This window comes from Phlebotomus papatasi, chromosome 1 (genome assembly GCF_024763615.1).
Source record: "Phlebotomus papatasi isolate M1 chromosome 1, Ppap_2.1, whole genome shotgun sequence".
NCBI classification, from domain to species: domain Eukaryota; kingdom Metazoa; phylum Arthropoda; class Insecta; order Diptera; family Psychodidae; genus Phlebotomus; species Phlebotomus papatasi.
In genome coordinates this window covers 100992047-101013699 of record NC_077222.1, presented here as the reverse complement: position 1 = coordinate 101013699, position 21653 = coordinate 100992047, and the positions used below count along the sequence as shown (strand labels likewise).

Below are 21653 nucleotides of genomic sequence, written 5' to 3'. Positions count from 1 at the left end.
GTTTTGTCACATTTCTTTTTGTTGTTTTTTTTTGCTGGAACTTGAACCTGGTTCAGAATTTTACCCTTTGGTTAATCGCCAGGTCAAGCACTGTACACTGACCATAATTTAGGGTTTAAGGTAAGTACTTTGAAAAGGCAAAAAACAAGTCTCTGACATCAAATTGATGTTTTGTAGAGAAATTTCTCAAATTTATTCCCTAACAATTCCTCCTTCCTCAATGTATATTCCGAATAAATCTCAAAGTGACCTATCCTATAGTTTTTTTATTGCTAAGCATAATCGTTATCAGCGAATTTTTAAATTAAATAATTTGTAATTAGTCAACAAGATCCACCTCGCAGGTGGTCTGAGTCATTTTGGTTGCTCTGATAGCGAGATTATATCGCAATTCAATACTAACACTGCTTAATATTGGTACTATTTTGGGAGATAAAGTATTTCCCCGTTTGGGACAATTGTAGGCAATTTTCTGGTCTGTAAAAAATGTTATACGTGTAATACCTTGCTCATGTTGCCTCTGATATCTCTATATAGTGCTTGAGCTTTTGAAAACATTTAACTTCAATATATTAAGGAGGGATTCTCCGATTGTGATTCAGTTCGCAGTCATCCATCGAGAGAGGCACAATCACATGAAAGTGTAGCTCTCTCTTGATCGTACGCCACGATCACAAATTGCAACGTTATTCGCGCTTTGTGCCTCAAAAGTAAAAGTTGTGTATGGAATATTGCGAATAAAAATTGCAATACCATTTTATATTCATTTTTGCAACAAAAAAAGTGCATTAAAAGTGATCAACAGTGGAAAAATGTCAGCGGAAAAGCAATTGGATAGGTGTGCTATCAGTGGTACATCAAAAATCATGTACACAAGCTCCAGTAATGATAAATTAGAGGTACTTTAGAATTTAGACACTCAATACCATTTCTCCATTGTAAATAAGAGTGGCAAGAGTGGCAATATACACCTGAAATTGTAATCACAAATGTTTCGATACGATCGTAAATTTATACATTGAAATACTTTCTTTACGTCTCATGTGTATTTGCACAAAATAATATAGTTCAAACACTGAGACAAATTATTCTCACATCTCATGATGATATAACGAATACACCGTACAAGAATTGCAAAAACCCTTAAGCCTATGCGTCACGTGCTAAGACTTTATTATTTATAAGAACCACAATCATTCTCATCGAGTATCTCCTCCAGAGAAACATCTGAAGAGAGATGAGGTGTTCGGGAATTTATGCTAAAGATGACTAATAGGCTAAGTATTTCTTTAAGAATGACGAAGGTGCACGTTTCTATTGTTAATAAAAGATCTTGATTTGCATTTTCAACACTTTGAGATTCTCTGATTTGCCACTTTCTTCAAAATACACTAAAAAAAAACTAGATAATATATTCATGGTCCATATTAACAGAATTGCTGAATTTTGATTGTAAAAGTCACATTAACAGTATCTCCAGACGATTTTAAATGTTTTGTAAACTGTGAGATTGTTATTATTAACATAATTAACACTTACACGATCCAATGAGTGATTCTACAACACTTTTAATGTAAAAATCTAGTGAATTTCATTCAAGTGAGATTGAAAATTTTTCCCAAACATTAATAGGGGGAAGTTGGGCACCTTTGAATTGGGGTACCGTTCAAATTGGGCTTTTTTCCTAATTTTAAAAGGAATTAAGGCTTATTAGAATGTAATTGAGCTTTGCGATTAGTTTATCGAACTAAATTCTATCACTGAGAGAAATCCGAAAAAGTTAAAATAACATTTCGGAAATGTTAATTTTACCCTGCAATATAGATCCGAAATCGGTGTAAATTTTACCCCCTTTAAGTGTACTAGGGGTTAAAGTTACCCTTTTTTAATGCTAATTTTACCCTCAAAAAGGTGAAAAATCAACATTAAAAAATGTTGATATATTTTTACAACTAAAAAGTGTTAAAGTTATGAGAAAAAAAGTTAATTGCACCCTCTTTTTTCTCAGTGATCATGCTAAAGTCTCCCTACACTGAGAAAAAAAAGTGGTACGATTAACTTTTTTTCCTCGTAACTTTAACACTTTTTAGGTGTAAAAATATATCAACATTTTTTAATGTTAATTTTACACCTTCTTAAGGGTAAAATTAACATGAAAAAGGGTAACTTTAACCCATAATACACATAAAAAGCATAATATTTACACCGATTTCCGATCAATAATGCAGGGTAAAATTAACATTTCCGGGATGTTATTTTAAGTTTTTCGGATTTCTCTCTCAGTCAGTGTAAAAATAATTTTAAGCAGACAGTTTTGTAGGGTAAAATTGGGAATTTTGGACAACACGGAATTTTATTTACACAAAGCAAAATTAATAACATAGTTTTCTGGTGTCCAAATATGCGAAAAATGTGGGAAAAGGTGAGAAAAGTGTTCTATCAGAGATGACTGTAAAACTGGATTTTAAGAAAATAGTATGAAGATTAAGAACCATCAGAAAGAACACAAAGTCTTCCCGGGATGTTGCAAAAACGTCTCTAAGAGGAAGTCCGAAAGGATTAAGTTTAAGGATTAATTTATTTATTTTATTTTATTTTATGTTATGTAAGGCCCGTTTTTGGGCAAGACAAACTTGATTTTAGGCTTCAAGGGAAATCTTCTTTTAGGGATTAAAAAAAAATCACAGAGAAATAAAGCGTGTCTACGACAAGATTGTTCCAATGATTTGATATTTTTATGAAAAATGTCACTAGCTTCCGCATTTTCGTTGTAAAGTAGGTGTCAAAAGTTTGTTGCCTCATGTATGTTCGGCAAATCAGGTGCAAAAAATGATAGAAAAAATTACTTTTTAAAATTTTTCTTTTTGCAAATTAGTTGCCTGTAATCCGTAGATCTTATTTATGAATTTCGAAAAAATATTTAATTTTATTTCATAGAAAAAATAATTGTTTTCTAAAAGTTGTTCATTTTTCATGCGTCAAAAGTTTGTTGCCTCATTTGAAATGTTACTCACAATGGGCAAAAACATGCAACGAACTTAAAGTAAACCGTCTATATTTAAGTTTATATCATTTGAGAGGCCAATGGTGGGTTTGGACATTTCCAAAGTTGTCAAACATTGTAACACGTGTTTTTACCTTTCTTTTGGTGAAACTCTAATCAAATTCTGTTCATTTTTCACTGAGATACGAAATAATAATGGAAAAGAAAAGGGAACTGATCGTATACACATATCTAAAAAATCATGGAATCAATTACGCGGACCTTGGAAAACTCACAAATATCTCATGCCAGACCGTCCGGAGGGTAATTCTTCGATTCCTCGACAGTAAAACCACTGCACAGAAACCTGGATGTGGAAAAAATCGGGGTATTGGTTATCGAGATTTGGAGAGAAAGGTGATCATGCGCTACATGAACAATCCTTGAACATCTGTGAAGGATATGGCTAAAAAACTTAAGTGTTCTCCCAGTCTTGTGCACAAAAATAAATTTAAAAAACTAATACAGTAGAACCCCGTTATAGGCCATCGCTCTATAGTCCACAATTTATCGACTGTTGATTTCAAAACACTGATTTTAAGTTAGGTTATATTTTTTAGTACGCGACATGCAATGTCTATTATATATCATATTTATTTTAATATTTTTCGCAAATTTTATTGAGTAGTTGTGATAATTGTGATCCATAATGAAGAGAGCGAGGACAAATACCACAATCTCAAAGAAAGTGGAAGCCGTCGAGCAATTTCAATACTAAAAGTCGTTGACAATTTTAAAAAAATGAGATGGACTACAATGCGACCCAAGTGTCAAATCTGGAACCAAATATGAACTATAGCGAGACTCTACTGTATATCTAATAAATCTACAATGAATTAAAGTTAAAAAAAAATATTTTTCATTTTTTTTTAATTATGTAGACTTCATTTTTAAAGCATTATTCTTGGAAACAATCTTATCGTGGACACGCTTTATATTAAAATAGGACAAGATTGTCAAAATTCAATATGCGTATTATAAAACCTAAGATAATTATAACTGCTTTCCTTATTTTTCAAAACAAAAAATTGCAAAAAATCCGTTAATATTATCTCCGTGAATTATGGTAGTTTTTTTTAAGATGTTATATTTAAGATATCATTTTATAACGTTTTTTCAAGGTCAAAAGTTAAAAAAAAAAGCTTTTAGAGAGCGCATTTATCAGCCGAATGGTATCATACTTGGGCTTACTGGAAAGATTTTAGAATTTCTGACAAGTCTGAACTGAACCGGTTCTAATCTGTACCTGCAATGAACCGGTTATGAACCTATGAATAAAATTTTTATCTGAAGATCAATTCGACTGCTCAGTTATTTTTGGTGATTTTTTGAGTGATTCATAAATCGGTTTAAATCAGTTGTAAACCGGTAAACGGTAACTGATATGAAAGTACTTTTGAAGTATAGCATCTAAGTTATGAGTTTGGTTCACTGAGAAAAAAACGGGGGTGCGATTAACTTTTTTTCCTCATAACTTTAACACTGTTTAGGTGTAAAAACATATCAACATTTTCTAATGTTAATTTTACACCTTTTTAATGGTAAAATTAACGTGAAAAAGGGTAACTTTAACCCCTAATATACCTAAAAAGTGTAATATTTACACGGATTTTGGATCAATACTGCAGGGTAAAATTAACATTTCCGGAATGTTATTTTAACTTTTTCGGATTTTTCTCAGTGTTTGAGCACTTCGCAAAATTTTGGTATAGAAATCGCATAGATAAACCAATTATAATACAATCACGAATTTTTCTGAATATATTTATAAGATTTCCCGTAAATGAAAGTTTTTGGATATTTTAACGATAAAAATCGTGATTTGACTTGATATGATTTTTAATTGAAAAGAAGAGTATTTCGTAAGTCAACTGGAACTCCGGTGGTGAAAAGAAATCCCATTTGCCATTGAACCGCAATATATTGCGTTTCGTCGGTTTTAGCAAAATAAAATCAAATTCCTCAAGTTCGTGAAAAAATCCATCGAAAATAGAAATGAGAAATAATATTTGAATCATTTTCAAGATGGGATTTATCATGAATTGCAATAAATTCAGCTTATTTCACGGCTCCTAGTTAAAATTGAATATCTTTTAAACCTTGAAATTTACAACTAAAGTCATTGAACCAAGAACCACGATTGCAAGAGAAATTCATGACCCAGAAGAAATTTTTTTCTTTGAATTTTAGTTGAGAAAATTTTTTGTTTATACGACAAAAACTTGGAAGTAATTTTATACGCATGAACAGTTTGACAAAATTCTTAAAAGCTAATTAATATGTTTACATCAACCACAAATTGACTCATAAAATTCACCTGACCAAAAAACAGTCACCAGGAAAAATTATTGAAATTACTGAATCAATGTGGAAATGATGATATTCACGTAAATTCATCAAAAGCTAAAATAATTTATTTAAACCGAGTGCAGTGCCACATAAAGTTTCCAACGCAATGCATGAATAAAAGAAACTATGCTTTTTGTTTAGGTTAAAGTGAATGAAACAATTTATCTGGCACGATGAAGCATCGTCAATCTAACAATGCATCAAATAGAATAATTTAATTGATTCTGCACCTGACCGATACACAAATAATACACCTTGCAGAGTTTAGATTGGAATAGTTTAGCATCAAAATCTAAACAAAGCCTCGGTGTTCAGAACGACGAACTGTGACGATGCTGTAAAAAATGTTACTCTCATTGTTGGACAACTTTAAACATTCAATGCTTCAATGAAGACACGAACTGACTGTAGAAAGGGGTTGTAGTACGGAAATATTTAATTTTTTCAATCAGTAAATAGGAATTAGGCAAATTGAAATCTGCTACATGTGTTCAGAGATGGGACTTTGAATCTGAATTGAATTCCCATGCAGGTCATAAAGCATTTTACATAGACACATGAATAGGGGAACATTCTGAGATGAGTTATGAGGTTACTTAAAATTCAAAATTATATTAAAAATAAATTAATAACATTTTCTACTTAAGATAAAAACCATGTACTCATTATAATAATTGAATTTAAATTAATTAATTAAATATTTACATAAGCGAACTAGTCGAGTCAAGCAATATTATAATAACATAGAATTTACACTATGTAATTTCCTTACACAGAATAAAAAATCGTAAAATTAATCGTAAATGTTTGTGAATGTCTATTGGGGACTTACGAAATGCTCGTAAAATCGTATAAAATAATTCAAGTGACTCATAGTGAGAGCTTCATAGAACTGCTTGCAATGGACATTCAATACTCACCGGGCTTTAATGCTGTTCTGCTCCCCGGTATAACCACGAAAATTTGTCATATGACATTATCATATTGTTATAGAATTCCCCTATAGGTCTGCCTTTTAATCATAAATCGATAAACAGAATAAATTCCAAATAATTAAATAATTCGAAGACATAAATCACACATTTAAATGCTCATTAGGTTTAAATTAGTTATGAATCGGTAAACGGTAACTGATATAAAAGTACTTTTGAAGTATAGCATCTAAGTTACGAGTTTGGTTTGAGCACTTCGCAAAATTTTGGTATATAAATCGCATAGACAAAGCAATTATAATACAATCACGAATTAATGTGAATAACATTAAAATTTTAATGTAGTGTAAGTGAGATACCGCGGTTAGCAGCTCATGTTTTACTCTAAAATATGGGGTCTATAGCCTATACATCCAGGGTTTTGATTTTGAAAAATAAAAATATTCAGGAAATAAAAATTATAAAATTAATTGTGCATTTTATCTATACTAATAAATATCCGGGGTAGATTAGTACACTTCTGGGGTAGATCAACTCGTTCTATGTCCATTTTTAAAAGTAAATCTCGATATAATTTTTTTTTATAATTAAAGATATAATAAAAATCTTAGTATTTGTTTAAAAAACAATGCACAAAGTTTGTTTTCATAAATTCCTGTAAAATTTTACTGCTAGAACTCAAAGAGAGAGCAGTTATATAGTCGACTTTTTTTCAACTTGTCACTGTTCTGAAGTTAAAAAGATAAAAGATATCGACTTCCGGTCTTCGATGACCCCCAATAAAAAAAACAATATCTCCAAACGTCTTTTCTTTTCCCCCCCACCCTCCCCCCTCCATTCCCTAAAAAACCATGTCTCTTCGGTTTTTCTCAAAATTGGCACAAGCTTTTTCAATGATTTACGTATGTGTATTAGAGGTAGTCCAGGCGAACATTTCGTCCAAACACACCTATGACCGGAAAATTCGCCGTTTTGAATTATTGAAGGTCAAATCAACCACTTTGGAGTGCCCATTTTTCAACCGATTTGATTAAATTTGGATTTTTTGAAAAGGTATTGAAATTTCGAACCCGTCTGCATCGGTCTTCATCGGTTGTGAATCGGTTATGTGGTGATTTTTTTTATTTTAAAATGCTTTTGTGATTTATGAATCAATTCGATCTCTAGTAGACCGGTAAGCACCTAAATATCATGCGAAAAACTTATTCACTCCATCTCGCGAGTTCAAGCATTCCGCAACTTTTTAACTTATTTAATTAACTCTTTTTTAACTTATTTAGGACCGGGACATTTCTGTTCTTGTGCACTTGTCTATGCACATATTCGTAAATTTCAGAGTTTTGAACATTTTCACCAGATCGTCAAGTTATTCTAGACAAACAAAAAGTTTGTCTGGTTTTTCCAAGTTTTCGTAAATATTTGTGAAAATTTGAAACATACGAATTTTTACTTAAACAAAACAAACAATACAAAATAATAGGAAAGAATTTCACACATATTGAGTGAAGTGAAAAGTTCTGAGCCCTTTTAAGCTATACTTTGAAGATGAAATTAACATAGTTAATTAATTAGGTCAAATTCAGGCAGAATATACTCAATCAGAGCAGTTACCCTCATAGCTCAGTAGAGCCGGAGCACTCGCCTAGATAGCAAAAGGTCCTCAGTGTCCTCAGTTCAAGTCCAAGTGGAAGCAAAAATTTTTTCTGTCTCAGATGAGAACTAAAGATAGGGTGTTGTGTTCACTCGTTCTGATTAAAACCAAAAACAGACTTAGGTTTATCTGAAATTATTCAAATATTCACCATTTTATTCGATAAGTTTCGTTCATTTTGATGGCAATTTCATAATTCCACAATTGAAGAAGTCATCATCCCCTGGTAGTAAAAACTCTGACTAGCTCATTTTCAGAAGTCTCTCTTGAGGATAGTTTTGTACCATCAAGAAAATTTTGTAAACGCTTGAAACGGTGAAAGCGCGGCCTAGCGTTGCCTAGATGGAGTACAACGCTCTCCTTATTAGGCATTTTTGGACACAAAAACGGGTCGATTTCCTTGCGTTTCAGCAAAGAATCGCAAACATAAATTCGAACCAAAAGGTTCTTTTGAGACAATTCGTGTGGCATCAATTCATCTAGCTTCTTCCTGAGACTATCCATATGTAAATGGTTTCAGACTGTTTTATGGCTAATCTTCAGCTCTTGGGTAATAGAATAAAATACTCACGTGCCGGTCCGAACTCAACGATTTCTATAATTTTATTGACATTTTCGAAAATTGGCCTGCCAGAGAGATCTTCATTTTCCCAGAACGCACCTCTATAAATTTTTTAACCGTCTCCTTCGTCTTTTGACCTTTGTCGTGGTACGAAAAGCTTTCAGACTTCGCACACACTCTGGTTTCGAACACTTCATAGTTTTCCCATATTCCTTTAATGAATCTAACCTTGTCTATAACAATGTGTTTTAATATCTAAATAGGTCTGATTGGGTCATATTCATTAAAAGAATATGAGAAAAATATGAAGTGTTCGAAGTCAAAGTGTATAGCCTACCCATAATAGTGAAGAAAATATTGAATTTTCTTTTGTTGTACAGTAGACTCTCGCAAATTCGGCTCTTTTAAGATCGGGCTACTTTTTAATTCGGGCAGCAGTTACATTTGAAAAAAGTTTGTTGTCATTTTTCAAGTTTGATTATGATTATCAAATGAATCAAATATGCTCAAATTTGGCATGGTTTGTCTTAGTTTTGATGTGATTTTGCGTTATTGAGAGATTTTCATGCAATTTACGTTATATATGAGTGTGTAAACTCAATATCTATTATGCACATGAATAAAAAATCGTTGCATTTCAAAAAAGTTTGTCGCCTGAATTTTTGTGTAATTCGGCTGAAATTTCGGTCCCATATGCCCGAATTTGAGAGAGTCTACTGTACCTTCATTTTGGAAAGCAGTAACATACAACTGGCTTCACCAAGCACAAAACTGTGAAAGAACTTTTTTTGAAGAGTGTTATCAGCTTGAAAACAACGTTTAGTATGACCCGATACGATTTATATATCATCAGATATTTCTCACTAAAACCATCTTGGGAAAAGGGTTCAGAACTTTTTACTTGACCTAATATTTTTGCAGGAGTCCGTGTAATTTCTGAGCTAAGATATTTTGAATCAGTCCGGATAAAGAGTTAAGAAACCCTCAGACTGTTATGAGAAGTTTGTCAAAGGGAAAATAAGAAGAATTTCTTTTCGGAGCAACCACATTAAATGTTAATTATGTTAATTGCCTTAATTTCTCTAAACATTTACATTTCGTATTACAAGAAAATACATTTTACTGACCATGTTTTCTTTTCTACTTATCAAAAGTATTCTTCTTGGGTAAAATTATATTTGTCACTTAAGAAATAAAATTATGCATAATATTTTTCAATTTTTTCTTAAATTTTAATGGCTCCGGCACATTATTTAGATCAGGAAAATTTCATGAACTCTAAATTCAAGTCCCTTTCTTTCTTTAAGGTTTTGCATATGTCTATCCTACTCTTTCGCACTCTTCTTCTTCTTTTAAACATCTCGCCAAATTAAATTTAGTTCAGTCCAATTTTACCGTTCTAAAAGATGTGCCGGAAAAGCATTCAAAAGATAACGTGCATTTTTTTTTTAATTTAATAGATCAAAATGAAGAAAAAACGGTAATTTTGATCTTAATAGGGGCAGGTGAACTGGACAGCCTACAAATGTTATCGCCTTTGAAAACTGCAATTTTTTCATTCTTTATAAAGAAAAAAATTTTTATAATTCTTTACTTTACTATTAATCCCATTTCTCTCAGTAGAATAGAATTTTTACTATTGATTTTATTGAAAATTTCTCAACCAGTTTAATGTACAGCTTTTCTAATTTGCTGACAATTCCCTGATTTCATTGTTAACCCTTTAAGGAAGAGAAGGTCAAAAATAGAAAGTCAGAAAAAATAATTTTTTCTAACTTTTTAGAGCAAAATACAGCTTTAGAAAGCTGTAGGAAAAAATTAATTTTTGGGTCACGGGTGACCCAATCGTCCTTAAAGGGTTAAGGCATACCTATATGTTTTAATTACAAATTTTATTTTATTATACAAAAACATATATTTTAATGTTTGAGTAGTACCTATTTCAGGTGAGCTTTATTATTTCACGCAAATCTCAGTTGCAACACATTTTTGGGAAGGTGAAAAATGTGACTGATTTTATTTTATGACTTATTAATTTCGTAATATTTAGAGTTACGAGCCCAACAAAAATGAAGTTGGAAAAATGAAATACGGCTGTTAATAATTACCAACTAATAAAACATAATTTTCTGTAGACGTATTAAAATTATGAATATTCCGCATATCACACTCGTTTTTCGTACAAATTCCTATTTCCACCACATTTTGTAAGTGACGGCAACATATATATGTGTACGACAATTGCATGATTTAAACTAAAAATGTTCTGTCTGCAAGTCAGTTTAGTTTGCTTGCTCACATTATTAACATCTTTAGTGAGAAGTGCGTCTCTTAAAGCAAAAGGTTTTTCGTATTTGAAGTTTATTTTTTAAATTTCCAAAACAATTTCTTTAAAACTTACCGTAAATAATTTTTTTATTACTTTTATTATGTTACTTTAATTTTGCGATGCTTTTATATAAAAGCAAATATCTTAACTTTTTGTGTAATTTGATTAAAGAAATTTTACCAGTGATTTATATCTCATCAATAAAATTCCATTAAAATTATTTACACCTTTAAAAAGAATGGTTAAACATTAAAGGTCAAGAGCTAAAGCAAGTCTTTTCCTTAAATAGAAATCAATATAATGCGCCCCATTTCATTGACTCAGTCTTCTGCCCGAGACATTAGTTAAGGTTGTCTGAAGCCCTTCTTATAGACAATTTCCCCATGACGCTTTATCACAGATTTATTGCTTAAATGATGATGAAACCTTCAGTCATACTTTCCTTTCCAACTCGCTTGTGTAATCTAATTAAAATTACAGGATTATTGAATTAAAATTGACTATAAACAATTTAATGTCCACAAGAGAAATTTCTTAAAATTAATCGTGGAGGTATTTTAAAATATAATAAAATATAGACATTAAATTTTTATTTCAAAATCTCGGAATTTGTAGAAATATTAAGTATTGCATTGCCGTCAGTATTCTTGAAATTAATTAAAGGGAACACATACTTTATACTAAACTGTTGGACCATGTCACAAAAGATGTCAGTTTTATTTAATAAAACTGTTTCTTAATCTGTCTAAGATGTCATTCATTTCAAACTTTAATATAAAAGAATATTTATAAAATTGTGTATCTCTTTACAGGGTCGATTTAACTTTGGTCACACAATCTCAGAAGTTTCCGCCGATTGCACGAATGACACCGTCAAATTGCCAATACCAGAAGGAATCTCTGAAAAGCATTCAAAAAATCCGAGCCTTTCCACAGATTTTCCTTCCTTGAAGGCATTCTTCAAAAAAATGGGAACGATACCGATCTTCTGCGACTTATCCCTCTGTGCTTTCTGTTAGTATAATTTAAAGAAATTGCCCAATTACCTCATTTCCTCTACAAACTAATCTTTTTAATGTGCTTAAAATTTAATTGCATGAAATTTTCTTTTAGTTGCTGTCTGGGTCATCTTAGTTGAACTTGCAATAATTCCATCAAATAAAAGAGGTTTCATCTGCGGGGATATCTCGATAAGTTTCAAATTCAACGGCGATACCATTTCAACTGCTATGATCCTGAGTAGCATAATAATACCATTTATATTGGTAAGTGAAAGACATTTCATGATAAAATGTAGGTACATTGGTACGGTAAGTGCGAGTGACTTTGACCCCCTCCTTTTCGTAAGCTTTTCTTTAATTCTAATCTTTAAGAATGGTTTTCACCGATCAGACATGGTAGATTGGAACGGTAAAGACCATCCTTAAGTTCTAAAAGTAAAGAAAAGCTTACAAACAGGGGGGTGTCAAAGTCGCCCGCAGGGGACAAAGTCACTCGCACTTACGGTATTCAAAATTGGCCGAACTAGGGGAATGTTGGCATGGTTCGCACAGAGTGAACCTTCAAACAACGCAAATTTTCTCTTTGTTTGCAAAGAGCTAGTTCGTTATTTCTTAGCCATAAGATAGAGATCATTATTAAGCTCATGAAACGAGCTGAGAAATGGTAAGTTATCTCTGTGCAAACAAAGAGAAAATTCGCATCGTTTGAAGGTTCACTCTGTGCGAACCATGCCTACATTCCCCTAATACTGAAAATTAATCTATTAAACTTTTCGATAAACTCTAAATGGAAAAGTATTATCTGTTTAATTTAATCAAGAATATTTAGTGCTATTAGAATCTGTGGTTGGATAAATCTTTAAGAACTTCTAAGTTCTAGCCAATGATAAAATAGCCAGTCATTATAAGCGATGAGCACCATGAATCAGGATATTAGGATACGTGCGCTTTATTTAGTCAAAAATATAAGCCTCAAAACACTATTTGGTATTTTTGTTATGCTTATTAAAGTAATAATCTATTAATTAATTTAATTTTTAATTGTTAGTAAATAATTATTTTATTAATTATTAAATTTTCTATTCATTAAGTTTATTCTAATTAAACAAATTTAACCAGGTTTCTCACAGAGAGCTTTTATAAGTTAAATGTGAATTAATTCAGTGCATCGTTGCAAGAGTTAAATGGTAAAAAGTTGCGAATATTTTTTTTAAACCATTTAATTTTTAAACAACAACACGGGGATGACATGACGGTCTGGTGATAAGTTTTATGTTGATAATATTTTAATATTAAATATAGGTTTTCCAAAATCGAAAACTTGAAAATCTTATTATGAGACCCCAGGATTTCGGGATCATTGTATTCATGATCTTTTGATTTGGGATCCCCTTAAATTATCAAAAAAAAAAAAGTAAAAATCCCCCAAACCCTTAAGGTCTCTACACATTGGCAGCAATTTTTGTCAAAAATTGCATTTTTACAGAATTTTGACGTTTTCACCTATAGCAGTGCAGACAATTTTCTTCAAGAAAGCCATTTTTGACGAAAATTGCTTCCAATGTGTAGAGGCCTTTATGGAAATCGTAATTAAATATCAGAAAATATTGTTTTCAGAGAAATCATTTATAAACTTTAACTCCTTATAGTTGATATAAAGTAATAACAAAAAGATAAAATATCTAGTCTTTAAATCGCATAGATATGACAGGCAAAAAATAATAAAAAAGAAATTCCTTCAAAATTAAAAAGGGTAGTAAAGCGTCCCAGGCTTTGCGAAGTGCTCGAATTCATGACTTCTTAACCCTTTAACGCCGGGACAGTTTTCGCTGACCGAAAATCAGCAATAAAAATGAAACCGATAAATAAAATCAGTAAAAAGTCTTACATCTAACCTTCGAAAATCCAACAGTCTGATTTGGTGTATTTTTTGTCTCTTATGAACGATAGGGACAAAAATAGCCCAAAAATTTAAGTAATTTTTCTGACGATACCAATGACTGATAATTTTCACTTTAATGAAAAATATTATGTTTGAGTATTGTAGTTTCTTTTTCCAAAACGGTTTTGCCTAAAAAAAATTGGAATTACAAAAAATAATTAAATGAGGATTTAAAAATTTGCCATTTTTGTGCTTAAAAATTTATTATACAGCAAGTAACTGGAGATTTGCAAAACAATATCCTAGATTCATTCAACCTTCTACTTTGCAATTACGTACAAACATAAGAAGAAAAATAACTTTAGGTGGTCAGGAAAAATTATTTTTTTTATGGGACACCGGTGTTCCAATCGTCCTTAAAGGGTTAAAGGCTATTCTTCAAAAGTACTATCGCATTATTTACCGTTTACCGGTTCGCAACCGATTAAAATCGATTTATAAATCACTCAAAAAATCTTCCATAATAGTTTTGAAAGTAATAAAAATTATTTTCGGTCAAAACTTACTTATCGACTCATAACCGATTCATTACCGGTTTAAAACCGATTAGAATTGATTCATAAATCATTCAAAACATTACCTAAAATACACCTTAGGAGTAATATAATTGAATTTCAGATAAAAATTAGTTATCGGTTATGAATTGGTTTATTACAGATTCATAACCAATTGGAATCGGTCGAGTTTTATCAGAAATTCCAAAACCTTTCCAACGAAGTGAAACGTAATACCATTCTATTGAGAAATTCACTCACTGGAGCCTTTTTAACCCTTTTAATATTCACTGGTGTAATTGAAACTGAAATTGAAGTCTAAATTAACCCTCGTCAGATGGACCAACAAAGAAGTAAAGGCGGGCAACTTCAAACCTTTCATATGATACCGATTTTGTTTCAAATCTGTCTGATATCTTTTTCATATTTTACAATAAAGATCTTTCATTTGGGAGTTGGGACCTATTCTCAATTACCAGAAACTCCGTACTCATAGCACTAGGGGAAAGTACTCTCCCTTCGAACGATCATGCCTCCGTATAATAGGAATTTTCTTTTATTTTTCATGAGATACTTACACATTTCTATTAATCATTAGTTAGAGTTAGGTTATCGTCAATTATTGATAATTACGTAATAATTATGTATAAATGTCTTAAGGAAGATAAAAGAAATTCACATTATTCGAAGGAAGGAACGTTCGAAGGGAGAGTACTTTCCCCTACTGATGTGAGTTTCTCTAAACTCCTTATACCGTACTCTATGGTATAAAAGAGTGATGCAAGCACTAGAATGATAGACACTGAAAGTCGGATCGTCAAATTTAATGAATTCCATTAATTGTTTTATGCAAAATGCAGTTAGGGTAGCGTAATGAAACACATTATGCAAAATATAATTCATATAAAACGGCAAATGATTAAAAAATATATATTTTTTCTTTTGGAATGACTATCCCAATTTCAGTAGATACGATTTTGGATTTTGGGATTTCGGCGTTTCGAGATTTTGACGTTCGGAATTATGGCCAGCACCGCTTTTTATTTATTTTTAAATATGCAAAAATTTGGGATGAGATTATACATCTGAAGAGCTACCGAACTTTAACTCTAAAGCTAAATAGCAAATCTTTAATTTTGACAATATAAATTCAAGTTAAATATATAGAACATTTATATTTTCAATTTTATTCGATTTACTTTAAACAATTACAAATTATCTTTTCACTTTCAGATGTGGATAGTAGAAGCATTGAGAGGGATAGGACAATCCAGCAGGATTTGTTTGTGGAAGCGATCGCTGTATATCTCCCTGAATTGGTACAACAAGTTCCTCATTGGATTCTCCATTCATATTGCTATCATTGAAGCCATGAAGACCCTGATGGGTGAGTCAAGACCCCATTTTTTGGACACTTGCAGACCTGATACAGCTGTAAACTGTACAATTGGGTAAGGGACTTTAAAGTTTAATTCAAAAGGAATTTTCTTCTTAATAATTCACCGTCCATTTCAGAACGTACATCAGCGACTTCACGTGTACAAATACTGAAGTCTCTGCTCAACTTGTGAACGACAGTTTCAGATCATTCCCTTCAGGACATTCTTCAGTTGGCAATTTTGAGGGATTATTCATGGCCTGGTACTTCTTAATACGGTTTCCCTCATTCCGCTGCAAGTGGTCTGTTCCTCTGCTTCAAACAACTTGCTTCATTTGGGCAGCGACTTGTGGTATCACCAGGATAACAGATAACCGTCATCATTGGTGGGATGTCCTTTTTGGCGGAATCATTGGTCTCATTTTCGCAGCCTACACAGTAATTACAAACTTCACACTTCCACTTGACTTTGTAAACTAATTATTTTACTTTGTCCAGGCGAAAATTTTGTGCCATAACTTCAGAGTCATCAGCACGAGAAGCAGTGATGATATCGAATCATCATCAATACATCTCAGCAACAATAAGACACTCTTATCAGTCACTACCAGTGCAAAGGACGAAGTAAACATTCACCATGTTTAGAATCCTTAGAATCTACTCATAATTTAGCATTCCAAATCTAAAATCTTGGCTCAAGTCAGAAAAAAAGCCAGAATTCCACTATTTAAACCCCATGTAAATATCTTTTGTAGCTTTAGCTAAGTTAAATACTTTTAAACCCCTTAATTCCCTATAAAAATATTTTTTCTTGAAAAGACTATTTGTTATTTTTTTCCCACAAGAAATTATACATATCAAAGATTTATTTTAAAAGCTTAAACCTAAGTTTTGTACATTTTTCACAATCAAACAAGATGACATATCAAAATTCCCACCCCAGAATTTCTCAAAATTACAAATAAAGTGTGTACATAATATTTTTAAACTCACTGTACAGTCAATTTAGTGATATTTTTTAGAAAGCTCAATAACTTTTACTTGTAATAAATTTTTGTTTTTTGCTTAAGCATTTAAATGCGAGAAGTTTTTGTACAAAACGCAATCAAAGATTTATTGATTGCCTTTATTCATTGACATTCCTATGTATATTTATATTTATTTTATTAGATAATTATAATGCTTCCAAGCTAGTTTAAGTATAAAAGTTGTTAAGAGAATTCTTGAAATAAATTTTTAAAATATTTCAAAAATTATTTTGGAATTATTATAATGGAAAATTCTTAAACTGTGTTTCTTGGACAGAAAAAAAACCGTAAATTGTTCGTAAATGTTTGTGAATTCCTACTGGGTACTTACAAAATGATCGTAAATCGTATAACCCACAAGAGTTCGTAAAAGTTTAAATTACAAAATTGTACATAAATTTTGTTCGTAACATGATAACTTACGGGCATTCTTCGTTCTTTTACAAACAATTGTTCGTAAATGTTCGTAAACACACAGAAAAATGTTCGTAAAATGTTGTCATTTGTTTGTAAATTTTTGTAAGATAAACAAAAAGGTACGAATAAGGTTTTGCAAAAGAACAAACAATGCTCGTCAAGTGATCAAGCTAGTTACGGACAATGGCCTCAATTCTGAGACCAAGAGCAAGATCGAGATCAAGAAAATTTCAGGATTTTGGAATTCTAAAATCAAAAAATCAAGATCAAGATGTCAAATCTGTCAAAAGTCTTCTAATCTTGAAATACAAGACACAAACCATGTGGATATCAAGTTTTGCAATTCTGCAACCAATTATTTTTAAATTTCAAGACGCCAAATGTCTTGTTTTCTTGAAATAATTCCAAGAACCTCTTGGAGGTGCTTGGAATTTTCAAGATACTAACAATTTGAAGATTTTCATATGGAAATTACTATTGATGAGGAATATTTCTATAAGAGATGATACAAAACGACAAAAACAGAATTACTATGAAAAATACTGCGTTTAGTCTTGTAATTTAATCGAAATGGTATATTATTTCTAGATGTTCGCATTGAAGTACAACACCCTTAGAATACCTGTAAAAGTATCACATCTTCCATAAGCATTTCAGAGTTTATGATACGTCACAAGTTTTATTTGCACTTAATTTACTCTGGATTATGGGCTCTCATAATTATTTAACACAACTTATAATTAATTTTCCTAATTTATGTGATGAAATTTCAACAAATTCAGCTAGAGATGGTAAAATTTCAGAAATTTCACAGCAGTCGCCACCTACTTTAGGCGGAAATTCATGAAATTTCTTGAAATTTACCAACTCTAAATTCAGCACAGAAATGAAGATATTTGTCAGAAGTGACGTTACGTTAAGTGTGATGAAAAATCTTGAAATTTTGGTTTTAGCTAAGACAATTTAAGTTCCAAAAAAGACTTCGCATCAGAATATGAAATCTGGATTTTGGAAATATTTGACAGCTTGAAATTTTAATGTTGATTTTGGTCTCAGAATTGAGGCCAATGATTGTAAAAAAAAATACAAAATTTTACGAACTTTTCAGTGGGTTATACAATTTACGAGCATTTCGTAAGCCTCCAATAGAAACTCACAAACATTTGTGAACAATTTTACGATTTTTTTTCTGTGTACTGAAAGCTTTTAATTCTGTCTTCTCAAAATGTAATAGATCGCTTGCTTTTTATATGCAATCCCGAAAGAAAATTTTCCCAAAAATCGTGCATGATGAGAAATGAGAGAAGTGCAGCATTTTATGGCTATATCTGAAACTTTTAAACTTTTGAAATGTTAAATCCGAATATTGAAAGTATCTTTTATGTTTTGAAAAATGTATTGACGGGAAAAGAAACGAATAATTTTGGCTATCACAAAGTAATTAATGTGATTTCATGTTATGTTAATATATTACATAAAGGAAAGGCCTATATTTATTAAGAATATAAATATTTACTATTAATAGATTACACACCTCGGTTTTAGATTAGATAGAGTTTTAGATTATTTATTGTTATCAATGATGGAAAGTACGTTACTTTGGTGTATTTAAATTGTTTTGTGTTTTCAAGCGTATCAACACGGTTACACAATAAACAACAAATAATAATAAAAAGAAAACAAACAATAGTAAAATTTTGTAAATAAATTTTGTATTTAGCATACTAAGTATGAAATCTTTTAAGGCTTTTTCACGCGATAAATCGCTCTTACTGTCTTAACAAGCGTTTAAGTAGCACTCTACGGAAAACGATCCGGTTACCGCACCTTACTATAGTAAATTATTAAATTTTAACTCAAGAATGGGTATTTTAGCATTCTTTTAGAACTTATGGAATTTTGTCTTCTCATGTAAATAAACCATAAGAAGAACCAGAAACCAAAGATTAATATTTTTAACCTGTTAGACATTAGATAGACTAGGAATAGAATGTTCATCTTTGAGAAGAAATAATCCAATTAACCCTTTAAGGACGAATGAGACACCGGTGTCCAAAAAATACAAACCAATTTTTCGGACTATATAGAGGACAGTATAACTTTCTATAGTCATTAAAATGTTTTTGTTTTTAGGTCACCGGAATCCTACTCGTCCTTACTGGGTTAGAGGTATGAGAAGACACTATTGCACTAGCGTCTTAATGGTCATTGAATTTAAATTCTTCACATTAAACGATTTCAAATACTATTTATTTATGTAGTGTAACTGTATAAGAAAAGAATTTGCTACCCAGTATTCAAATCAGTAAAGAAAATGAAGGAAAATATTATCAAAATCGACGCAATGTCAAACTTTTCGTGCATTTTGCATAGCATTCCACGTAATCAAAAAAGTGCAATAAAATATTTTTCTCTGTCAGGCTATTTTTCCGACGTTATTGAAGAAGAGAAATTGTATTGTATTGTATTGTATTTATTTTTCATTACCATTAATAACTTATAATAACTCATGTTAACCCCACCGTACCTTGCGGCCATCGCCGTCTTAGCGTTGGTGACCAACCTCCAGGGTAAAACGATGGAAAACCCCTTCATAGGTTGTATAGTCAGGTTTACACTTTTACAATATTTTTACAATTTTTATTTATAATACAAATACAAAAATGGTGAGTCTGTCCATGAGTGCCTTAATGGTAAGAAATGGGCCTAGCCATAATAGCTGTTTGGCCACTGTGCACAACAAATTTTTGTAATTAATAAGAAAAGAAATAAAAACATGAATTATACAAATAATGAATGACATCAGACAGTGAGCCACAAAAAAAAAGAAAAAAAAAATATATAAAATCTAAAGAAAAAACAATACAGAGCATCAGAAAGTGGTTCCGGATCACGGGCGCAAAGCCGAACCCCAAGCAGTTTAATAAATAGTTTATAAATAGTTTATAAATAGGGGGTTTAAAGTTTATAAATAGGGGAAACTGGGGCACCACCAAACACGGGGTAGCGCCAAACACTAATTTTTATTTCTTAACTAGGGGGAGGTGGGGCTACTTTGAGCTGTGGGGCTAGATTGTTATACGGCTTTTTCGTCTATTAGTAAATGAAGCTGGGCCTTACAATTATTTTATTTAGATACACAATTATTTTGTCTATCCAAATTGCATCATGTTAAAACCCAGTTTCCTTTAGAAATATTTGAAAAAATCGTATAACAATGTAGCCCCACAGCTCAAAGTAGCCCCACCTCCCCCTACTTGGACTATCTCAACCATTCCTTCAGTAGACAAGCATCCCAATAGTGCCTATAAATTCGTATAGGTCTTGTCCTTAGAAGTCGAATATCTAATTAAAAAATCGCAGTGTTTGGTGGTACCCCGTGTTTGGTGGTGCCCCAGTTTCCCCTAACATAAAATCCTTGATCAGTAATGAGTTAAAAACCAGTAAACATTAGAAGAAAGTTACGTCAAAAATTCGAATTTTGAAATAAATTTACGGTGAATCTATTGTGAATCGAATGTGATTTTAAATTTCTCATAACAGAAACCATAGAAGAAAAATTAAAAAAAAAATCAATAAAATATTTTTAAAAAAAAGTACAAGAAGCATAAAAGAAAGATCTTTCTTAAAAAGTTGTACATACGCTTTGAGTTGATGAACCCTTCGGCGTTCCGCTAAAATTTTAGTACAACTTCTGAGCCACGTGTTTGGCAAAAGATCAAAACAATAACTTAATGTCTACATTCATTATTATTATGGAAGTATCTTTATTGCAATAATCACAGCTCGTCGCATGTTCAAATTAATGAATGTCAAAATATTTAATTGACACACCCTTAAGCTCATTTACTCTACTCCGTCTAATATTATTTTAAGTTTTCACCTGTATACCAGTCAGTAATGCATACCAGCATACAGTCGTGGTATCTCGAAGTTGTACTATCAGTGTTGCGTAAAGAATTGACAAGGGAAAAAAAATAGATAGGCAAACAAATATATCAAAGTAGAGATTAGGAGAGGTAGAAAAGACATTATAAATTGATTTTCTGCGTAAATTGGTATAGTAATACATCCACCCTATGCTTAATTAAATTCATTAAATGGAAAGTATCTGTATTTATAGAAAGCATAATCGCGGAAATACAAAATAATCTATTTATACGAAAATGCAATTACACTCATGTGGATTTTTCTATATTTAAAGATGCCTTCTGATACAGAGTTGTTGCAAGTGGAGTACCACAACATTAGGAGTGCTACATCAACACCCCTTTTCAATGGTTACAAAAAGGTAGAAAATTGTTGAGCAAAAATTTGAGATAATAAAAAAACATTTAAATTACCCGGTATTTTCCTTTAGTGTCGATTTGTTTTGACCATTTGATATCAAGACAAATTATATTGGTATGTACTAAAACAGCTTAAAAAAAAAGTCCGCACATTTGAAGGCACTTCTGAGCTATCGTTTGAATGTGGACAATATGTTATATAGACTTTCCTCGTATATTTTCGTATCAAACAGAAGTC

The 21653-nt window shown here is 31.5% G+C and overlaps 1 protein-coding gene across 2 annotated transcripts; it reads left to right on the top strand.

The window, feature by feature from the left end:
• Nucleotides 1-441: 441 nt before the first annotated feature.
• Nucleotides 442-21466, top strand: LOC129810137 (phospholipid phosphatase homolog 1.2 homolog). 2 transcript variants are annotated; one of them, XM_055860434.1, is made up of 7 exons: nucleotides 442-899; nucleotides 11679-11880; nucleotides 11980-12131; nucleotides 15537-15754; nucleotides 15819-16119; nucleotides 16180-16305; nucleotides 21331-21466. In XM_055860434.1, exons 1-7 carry the CDS (start codon nucleotides 813-815, stop codon nucleotides 21430-21432), a joined length of 1188 nt encoding a protein of 395 aa, XP_055716409.1. In that variant the 5' UTR covers nucleotides 442-812; the 3' UTR covers nucleotides 21433-21466. The 2 variants fall into 2 exon arrangements, with proteins under 2 accessions (XP_055716409.1, XP_055716410.1); XM_055860435.1 differs by lacking the exon at nucleotides 442-899 and adding an exon at nucleotides 10832-10880.
• Nucleotides 21467-21653: the final 187 nt, after the last annotated feature.